The 10,337-nt window shown below is 42.0% G+C and overlaps 1 protein-coding gene across 1 annotated transcript in view; it reads right to left on the bottom strand.

The window, feature by feature from the left end:
- Positions 1–10,337, bottom strand: part of LOC112076774 (phospholipid-transporting ATPase ID-like) — a gene marked incomplete at its 5' end in the record, with an annotated part of 41,487 nt that overhangs the window by 21,809 nt on the left and 9,341 nt on the right. Inside the window, 6 exon segments of the mRNA XM_070441453.1 lie at positions 4,943–5,102; positions 5,380–5,415; positions 7,356–7,442; positions 7,591–7,711; positions 8,170–8,366; positions 8,705–8,793. Coding sequence (XP_070297554.1) covers positions 4,943–5,102; positions 5,380–5,415; positions 7,356–7,442; positions 7,591–7,711; positions 8,170–8,366; positions 8,705–8,793 — 690 coding nt within the window.

The raw sequence follows: 10,337 nt of genomic DNA, 5'->3' as shown, positions 1-10,337 counted from the left end.
TTCTATTTCCTCCCTCCATCCCTTTCTCTCCCCCCCTCCTATCCATCCCGCCTCTCCTCTGCTATCGCCACTCCCACATCAACCCCTCGCCCCTCCCTTCCACCTCTCTCCCGTCCTTTGCGCCTTCCATATCTCTCACTCTCTCCTCACTTCTTCTCTCATCATGACGGTTTTGTGACAGAGGAAAGCAGCCGGAAGAACTCGTGGCTGTGAAGGTCTCCCAGCTTCACCGACTTCAGCAGACGTTGTCATAGTAACAGAAGTCAGGGTCCGCCAGGGGGTTGAAGGAGGAGAAGTCTAACCTTAGAAAGAGAGGAAGAGGAGAAGAAGAGAGAGAGGAGGAGAGAGAGAGAAGGGAGAGAGAGAAGGGGAGACAGAGAAGGGGGAAGAGAGGAAGGAGGAAGATGTTGACAGTGTATTCACCCATTAGAAACTATGCTTTGTATTCACCTATGGTTAAAGAGCAAAGTGCACAGTGCCAGAGTGATGTCATTGCCACAGAGAGCAAGCTGAACAGTATCGCTGTGTTGTTAGTCATACTGTTAGTCTTACGTTAGCCTGCTCACCTTTAGCTGTGCTCCCAACGGGTCGATCCCTACCTGACCAATGAAACACTCACACTTAGACTCAGAGATTACCAGCACCACAAGGACGTCTACAACATTGACTGGGGGACAGGACAGGTGCTGTTTTGATCTGATTTGTGTGTGTGTGTGTTTTATTTGTATTATATTAGATATGAATTTATTTAGAATCCCATTAGTTCCTGCCCAAGGCAGCAGCTACTCTTCCTGGGTTTATTATGGATCCCCATTAGTTCCTGCAAGGCAGCAGCTACTCTTCCTGGGGGTTTATTATGATCCCCATTAGTTCCTGCCAAGGAGACGTACTCTTCCTGGGGTTTATTATGGATCCCCCTTAGTCCTGCCAAGGCAGCAGCTACTCTTCCTGGGGTTTATTATGGATCCCCATTAGTTCCTGAAGCAGCAGCTACTCTTCCTGGGTTTATTATGGATCCCCATTAGTCCTGCAAGGCAGCAGCTACTCTTCCTGGGTTTATTATGGATCCCATTAGTCCTGCAAGCAGCAGCTACTCTTCCTGAGTTTATTATGGATCCCCATTAGTGCCTTGCCAAGGCAGCAGCTACTCTTCCTGGGGTTTATTATGGATCCCCATTAGTTCCTGCCAAGGCAGCAGCTACCCTTCCTGGGGTTTATTATGGATCCCCATTAGTCCTGCCTAAAGGCAGCAGCTACTCTTCCTGGGGTCAGCAAAATATTAAGGCCAGTAATATACATTATAACTACCATTTTAAACATTTAAATACATTTAACAACAGATTTCACACCACATTAAGGTGTGCCCTCAGGCCACTACTCTACTACTACACACCAATCAGGTGTCAGTTGTGTGTGTGTTATTTATAGAGTGTTGTGTTTTACTGTGTACGCTGTGTATATAGTAGCTCAAGTTGTGTGTTAGTATGTCATGAGTTATGTGTGTATGTGTGTGTTTGGTTACCTGTGTGTGTGACTCTTCACATCCTTGCTTTCATAAGTGTAATTTGTATCAGTTTTTTTAAAAAATCTGATAGACTGTTAGACTAGTATATTATGTGAGTATTACTCACCGTAAATCTGATAGGACCTGTGGTAATATGTGGTATTACAACCTTAATCTGATAAGTGACTGTGCGATATATGTGGTATACACACCTTAAATCTGATTAACTGTAGTATGATATCAGGTGTAGTTATACCACCTTAAATTGAATAGGACTGTAAGTATAATGAGTTTATTACACACCTATAAATCTGACTTATACTTGTCAGTATATATGTAAGATACACACCTTAAAATCTGATACTAGACTCGTAGTATACTTTGTAGAATACCCACCTTAAATTCTGGATGACTTGTAGCTTATACTAGTGTATCTATACACACCTGTAATCTGATTAGGTTGTAAGTAATATATGTGGTATACACACCTTAAATCTGAAGACGTTAGGTTCATAGGTGGTGTAACCCACCTGTAAATCTTTGATTAGATAGTAGTATTATATAGGTGCTAGTTATAGTGTAGTATACACACCTTAAATTTCTTGAAGACTGTTGTATATAAGTAGTCAGTATGATAGTGTGTTTATACACACCCTTATAACATCTGAATAGACTGTGTATATATGTAGCTATACAAACTTAAATTTGATTCTTTAGACTGTAGTATATATGTGCGTATACCCACCTATAAATCTGATAGACCGTTGTATGATATAGTGGTACTATATACACACCTTAAATCTGATAGACTGTAGTATCAGTTGTGGCTTGATAACCACCCTTAAAAGCTGATAAGATCTTGTAAGTATATCATTGTGGTATACCCACCTTCTAATCATGATTAGACTGTAGGCTATCTATGTGTATACCCACCTCTAAATCTGATAGAATGTAGTATATAGACCTTTAGTTTATAGAATGTAGTATATAGTAGTATATAGTGTCATATATTATTAGATGTAGTTATCTTAGGAGTGTAGGTAACTTATCAGTAGTCATATAGCTGTCTTATACCCACCTTAAATACTGACTAGACTGCTAGTATCATCAGTGTTATTATAGGTAGTAATATAAGTACTATAGCTGTAGTATATTAGTGTCATTTCATAGTGTAGTATAGAGCTGTAGTATATAGTGTATCTAATAGGTGTAGCTTATACCCACTTAATCCGATAGACTGTTAGTATATAGATGTAGTTAATTGTTCACGTCCTGACCTACTAGAGAGCCTTTATTTTCGTCATGGTTGAGAGTAGGTCAGGGTCGTGACGTGGGGGGTTAGTCTAGTTTATATTTTATGTGGGGTTCTAGGTTGTTTCTTTCCTATGTTGGGTTTTTTGGGTATGATTCCCAATGAGAGGCAGCTGGCTATCGTTGTTCTTTAATTGGGGGATCATTACTTAAGTTAGGATTTTTTCCACCTCGGTGGGTTTATGGGATATTGTTTTGTTCTGGAGTTAGTGCACTTTGGCACCTCTGTAGTCACGGTTTTTGATTAGTTTATTGTTTTTTTTTAGTTAAGTTCACTATTAATAAGCATGTGGAACTTACGTACGCTGCGGCCTGGTTCCAACCATATACACAATCCGTGAACAGTTATATCGCTGCAAGGATACTATACAGTAGTTATAATGTAGTCTATAGTGATCTGTTAGGATTTACTTAGCGTGTTTACTAGACTATTAGTGTGTAGTGTGTTAATGTGTATTTAAACATTAGTTGGTTTTTGGTATGTATAGTGTGCTAGTTGTTTAGTTTAATAGGATTCGGTGGAAGAGTTAGTTACGTATTCGTTACTAGTAAGCTTTACTTATATTTATGGCATGTAGTAGCTTACGTAATATCAAAAAGGAGTAGATTATATGTGTCACAGTATTTGATAGTATTATAGTGGGTTGTAGTATTCTTAATATATTTAATTATTTAAAAATCATACAATGTGATTTTCTGGATTTTTTAGATTCCGTCTCTCACAGTTGAAGTGTACCTATGATAAAAATTACAGACCTCTACATGCTTTGTAAGTAGGAAAACCTGCAAAATCGGCAGTGTATCAAATACTTGTTCTCCCCACTGTACATGTAGGTGAACACAAAATACAACATGCTTTTAAGATGTACTATGCAAAAACCACTCCACCATTTCATGGTTCACCTAATTTCAGTTTGTGACAAAACAAGCAATGCATAGTGTAGAGAATCATTGTACCATCTAAACCGCTTTGAAATGTATTTTAAACAACCAAAAATATACACTGAACAAAAATATAAACACAACATGTAAAGTGTTGGTCCCATGTTTGATGACCTGAAATAAAAGATCCCAGAAATGTTCCATACTCATAAAAAGCTTATTCTCTCAAATGTTGTGCATCAATTTGTTTACATTCCTGTTAGTGATAATTTCTCCTTCGCCAAGATAATCCATCCACCTGACAGGTGTCACATATCAAGAAGCTGATTAAACAGGGTGATCATTAGAGAGGTGCACCATGTGCTCGGGACAATTATTGGCCACTCTAAAATGTGCAGTTTTGTCACACAACACATCTCAAGTTTTGAGGGAGCGTGCAATTGGCATGCTGACTGCAGGAATGTCCACCAGAGCGGTTGCCAGAGAATTGTATGTTAATTTCTCTACCATAAGCAGCCTCCAACATCGTTTTATAATTTGGAAGTACGTCCAACCAGCCACACAACTGCAGACCACGTGTAACCACACCAGCCCAGGACCTCCACATCCGGCTTCTTCACCTGCGAGATCGTCTGAGACCAGATATGATCATTCTGATTTGCTGGGCCTTGCTCCCCTGTGGGTGGGCCAGTCTCCCAAGTGGGTGGGCCTATGTCCTGTCAGGCCCACCCAAGGCTGCACCCCTGCCCAGTTATGTGAAATCCATAAATTAGGGCTTAATGAATTTATTTCAATTGACTGATTTTCTTATATGAACTGTAACTCAGTAAAATAGTTGTAATTGTTGCGTTTATATTTTTGTTCAGTATAGTATTTTCAGCTGTTTAAAGCTGGTGTACAAAACAAAACAAAACTTAAGAACGGGAAGCATAAATATAGCACACATAGACTTTCTTCTTTCAATGAGCAGATTCATATCTCACATTTCTATGTGAACTTGGTTGCCCAAAAAGTTACATGTTGCAGCTTTAAAAACATGGACTATAATTACAAGTTAATTAATAAAGCAAATTATTTCTCCTCATCTCCCATCTCTCCCTCCCTCTCTTTCCCTCTACCCATCTCTCACCCTCCTTCTCCTTCCATCCCTCCCTCTATCGCTCTCTCACCCTCCCTCTCCTTCTATTCCTCCCTCCATCCCTCTCTCTCACCCTCCTTCCATCCCTCCCTCCTGCTATCTCTCACCCTCCTTCTTCTCCTCACTCATGACGGTGTGACAGAGGGAAAGCAGCCGGAAGAACTCGTGGCTGTGAAGGTCTCCCAGCTTCACCGACTTCAGCAGACCGTTGTCATAGTAACAGAAGTCAGGGTCCGCCAGGGGGTTGAAGGAGGAGAAGTCTAACCTCTAGAAAGAGAGAAGAGGAGAGAGAGAAGGGGAGAGAGAGAAGAGGAGAGAGAGAAGGGGAGACAGAGAAGGGGAGAGAGAGAAGGGGAGACAGAGAAGGGGGGAAGAGAGGAAGGAGGACAGTTGTAGTATTCACCATTAGAAACTATGCTTTGTATTCACCTATGGTTAAAGAGCAAAGTGCACAGTGCCAGAGTGATGTCATTGCCACAGAGAGCAAGCTGAACAGTATGCTGTGTTGTTAGTCATACTGTTAGTCTTACGTTAGCCTGCTCACCTTTAGCTGTGCTCCCAACGGGTCGATCACCTCACCGAACAGAACACACTCACACTTAGACTCAGAGTTACCCAGCACCACAAGGACGTCTACAACATTGACTGGGGGAACAGGACAGTGCTGTTTTGATCTGATTTGTGTGTGTGTGTGTTTTTCTATTTGTATTTATTAAGAATCCCCATTAGTTCCTGCCAAGCAGCAACTACTCTTCCTGGAGTTTATTATGGATCCCCATTAGTTCCTGTCAAGGCAGCAGCTACTCTTCCTGGAGTTTATTATGGATCCCCATTAGTTCCTGCCGAAGGCAGCAGCTACTCTTCCTGGTTATTATGGATCCCCATTAGTTCCTGTCAAGGCAGCAGCTACTCTTCCTGGAGTTTATTATGGATCCCCATTAGTTCCTGTCAAGGCAGCAGCTACTCTTCCTGGAGTTATTATGGATCCCCATTAGTGCCTGCTAAAGGCAGCAGCTACTCTTCCTGGGGTTTATTATGGATCCCCATTAGTTCCTGCCAAGACAGCAGCTACTCTTCCTGGAGTTTATTATGGATCCCCATTAGTGCCTTCTAAAGGCAGCACTACTCTTCCTGGGTTTATTATGGATCCCCATTAGTTCCTGTCAAGACAGCAGCTACTCTTCCTGGTTTATTATGGATCCCCATTAGTGCCTGCTAAAGGCAGCAGCTACTCTCCTGGGGTTTATTATGGATCCCCATTAGTGCCTGCTAAAGGCAGCAGCTACTCTTCCTGGGGTTTATTATGGATCCCCATTAGACAGCAGCTACTCTTCCTGGGGTTTATTATGGATCCCCATTAGTGCCTGCTAAAGGCAGCAGCTACTCTTCCTGGGGTTATTATGGATCCCCATTAGTGCCTGCTAAAGGCAGCAGCTACTCTTCCTGGGTTATTATGGATCCCCATTAGACAGCAGCTACTCTTACTGGGTTTATTATGGATCCCCATTAGTGCCTGCTAAAGGCAGCAGCTACTCTTCCTGGGGTTATTATGGATCCCCATTAGTTCCTGCCAAGACAGCAGCTACTCTTCCTGGGGTTTATTATGGATCCCCATTATTGCCTGCTAAAGGCAGCAGCTACTCTTCCTGGGTCCAGCAAATATTAAGGCAGTAATATACATTATAATACAATTTAAACATTAAAATACATTTAACAACAGATTTCACACCACATTAAGCGTGTGCCCTCAGGCCACTACTCTACTACTACACACAATCCAGGTGTACGTGTGTGTATAGAGTGTATGTGTGTATACTGTGTACGTGTGTATATAGTGTCTAAGTTGTGTGTATAGTATGTATGATGTGTGTATAGTGTGTATGTTGTATGTGTTTGTACCTGTGTGTGTGACCCTTCACAGTCCTTGCTGTTCCATAAGGTGTATTTGTATCAGTTTTTTAAATAAATCTGATAAGACTAGTATATATGTTATACTCACCTTAAATCTGATAGACTGTGGTATATTGTGTATTACACCCACCTTAAATCTGATAGACTGTAGCATATATGTAGTATACTCACCTTAAATCTGATAGACTGTATATATATGTAGTATACCCACCTTAAATCTGATAGATGGTAGTATATAGTGTAGTTTATAGTGTAGTATATAGTAGTATATAGTGTAGTATATAGTGTCATATAAGTGTAGTATAGCGTGTAGTATATAGTAGTATATAGTAGTATATAGAGTGTAGTATAGAGTGTAGTATAGAGTGTAGTATATAGTAGTATATATGTCATATATAGTGTAGTATAGAGTGTAGTATATAGTAGTATATAGTGTATATAGAGTGTAGTATAGAGGTTAGTTATAGTAGTATATAGTAGTATATTATGTCATATATAGTGTAGTATAGAGTGTAGATATAGTAGTATATAGTGTAGTAATAGTGTAGCAAGTTAGTACTATAGTTAGTACTCACAAGCTGCTCACGTAGATAGTGTAGTATACCCACCATAGGCATGTCCATTGATAGAGCACTTGCTAAAGCTCATGATGTTCTGAGTGAGAGTTCCTGTCTTGTCACTGAAGATGTACTCCACCTGTTTCAATGGGGGGGGTATCAAGATACCACAGACATACTGAACCTACATCCAGACACACCACAGGCTTTTAGGCTAACATTCTCCAACACAGAGATACAAGGATCTAGTGTAGATGAACAACAGTAGGGTGGAGGATGTTCCTCACCTGTCCCAGTTCCTCGTTGAGAGTGGTGGTCCTGGCTTCAGCTGCTGTGTTACACTGTGGACAGAACATCTTCCTGTCCCAGTTTATAAAGTAACTATGACCCAGCCTAATCACCTCCACACTGGAGAGAGACAAAGGGAGGGGAAAGGGAGGGTATAAAATAAAATAAAAATAATAAAATAAAATAATAGAATAAAATAAAAATAAATATGATAATTCAACAGGAAGCACTCTAACTTGTTTGGGATTGCAGATAGATTGCAGCCCACACAAAACATACAAAAACACACAACAGACTAACAGACAAACACACTAACACATAAAGAAACCAAAAAACAACAGCCCTTAGTAAGTCAGTTATCAGTACGGGTGGGTCAGTACCAGACACTAACATCAGTCMTGGATTGAAATACTAACTTGTTCCAGAATCCACAGAAAGTAAAGTACTGATGAAGCATCTTGACTGTCACTGTCACTCATCTCCCTTGACTAAAACGGTCATAGAGGTTTTATTACCTGACATAGAGATGTTATTACCTGACATAGAGGGCTTATAACCTGACATAAAGTATTCCTMACCTGACGTAGAGTGAGATGGGCACCACGGTGTTGAGAATGATGACGTAGGACCAGAAGGAGAGGAAAGCAGAGAACAGGAAGTTGTCTACAGGCAGGTCCCAGGCCAGGTAACTCTGGAACAGAGAACCCACCTCTCTCTCCCACACAGCGTTCCCCACAGCCAGGATCACACCCATACACACCATGAAGCCAAAGATCTGGGATGGGGAGAGAGAAGAGGGAGAAAGGGGAGAGAGAGGGGGGAGAGAGAGGCGTGAGAAGGGCCGAAAGGGGGGAAGAGAGGGGAGAAAGAGGGGAGAGAGAGAGGGGAGAAAGGGGGGAAGAGAGGGGAGAGAGAGGGAGGGAGAGAGAAAGAGGGTAAAGATTAGACTTATGTCAAAATGTATGTACCTTATTTTTATTTCAAAATGTCAAACTTAACTAGAAAAGTACAGTTTCTGGAGAAACCAGAAGGCCATTTCTAGTCTTGTTTTATATTAGAAGTACATGTTAAACACGTATGGCCAAACAGAAGGGGAGGTGTGGGGTCTCCTACCCAGAGCACCAGTGTGTTCATGAGGCGGTCGATGCTTGTGCGTTTGAACTTGGTGCGACCACTATTCTGCATCAGCTTGGTGTCTGGGCCTGGTTAGAGAGATATAGAAAGAGGAATTGGTTAGACAAACACACACACACTCACTCACTCACTCACTCACTCACTCACTCACTCACTCACTCACAAACACACTCACGCTCACCACCACACACACACACTCAAGTGCGCCCAGTAACTGGCAAAGTGGAAGCAATTGTTGCTTTTCCTGCTCCCATGACTCGCCGCCAGTTGTGCAGATTCCTGGGGATGGTAGGGTAACTATCGTACGTTCTGTAAGAATTTCCAACGGTAGTAGCTCCTCTTTCATCTCTGCTTAGTCCCAAAGGTACCATTTAAGTGGCCAAGGACTGTAACTATGCTTTTGAGTCCGCTAAAGCGCTACTTTGTAGTGCCCCAGTGCTTGCCGCCCACAACTTTGACAAACGTTTTAAGTTGAGGTAGACGCTAGTATAGTGGGGGGGAGGGGTGCGGTTCTCTTACAGGAAGATAAAGATGGAGTGGAATCGGCCCGTCAGTTTCTTCTCCCGTAAGTTCAACTCGTATCAGTCAAGGTACTTCACTATGAACAAGAGACGCTTGGCTTTATTGCTTGCCTTACCGTTCTTTGAGAGTATATGTGGGATCCAGTGCCTTGCCTGTGATGGTCTTCACGGACCATAATCCTTTGGTGTCTTGAAGCAAAATGTACAATCAGAACCGCCGCCTTATGCGGTGGGCTCTGATTGTACAAGGATAAAGTACAGATAGCCTATGTGAAGGCGTCGTGAATGTGGTTGCCGACGCTCTATCACGGGTTTAGTAACTGGGGATGCAATATGGTTTTTTATTGCAAACTGTATGTTTGCATTTTTTATGGTGGGCGTGTTACGTTCCCCCAGTTCTGTGTTGTAGTTTGTATTTGAGTGGTGTGTGTTTCAGAAGATGGCTTTCTGAATTCTCCCCAAGCAGCTGATTGGTCAGCCCCATTGATTAGTGGAGCTGACCCCGCCCCCTCGTCAAGTACATGCTGTATCCCGATTAGACTCCTCTGAAAGCTATATAAAAGCCAGTGTTCTGTTCAGAAGAGAGATCATTGCAGAAAAAAAAATGTCATTGCTGGGAGATGATTGCTGAGAGAGGAGGGCTATGGCTTTGTGTTATTTACTGTGTTAGTTGTGCTGGGACAGCCTTGGTATGTTCTGTGTTAGTTTGTTGCTCAGTCAGATAGAGCTTATTTGATGTCCTGTGTTTCTCAGTTTGTTTGTGGAAATTGTTTAAAATATTCTGTTTCATTTGTTCCCAAGGGGAAAGAAGGCACCTAGGGAGTGTTTAGGCAAGAGGCCTACATATACCCGTAGTATATCCCGTCTAGGCACACTAGGTAAGACCTGGGCGGACCACCCCCTGTATTTTGGTTAGCGCACAGGTGTGTGCTAAGTTAGTAAGTAGTGGGTAGGCAGGTAAGGTAGGAGAGGGGGCTTTGATATTTACTTCTGCTTGGGTTCAGTCCAGCCCCTTCCCCATTTTACCGTGTGAAGGCATAAATTCCTAGTAAACGTAAATTCTCTTGCCTTTTGTCATCCTTACTCGCACC

This window comes from Salvelinus sp. IW2-2015, unplaced genomic scaffold (genome assembly GCF_002910315.2).
Source record: "Salvelinus sp. IW2-2015 unplaced genomic scaffold, ASM291031v2 Un_scaffold4020, whole genome shotgun sequence".
NCBI classification, from domain to species: domain Eukaryota; kingdom Metazoa; phylum Chordata; class Actinopteri; order Salmoniformes; family Salmonidae; genus Salvelinus; species Salvelinus sp. IW2-2015.
This window is presented reverse-complemented; position numbering and strand designations above follow the sequence as displayed.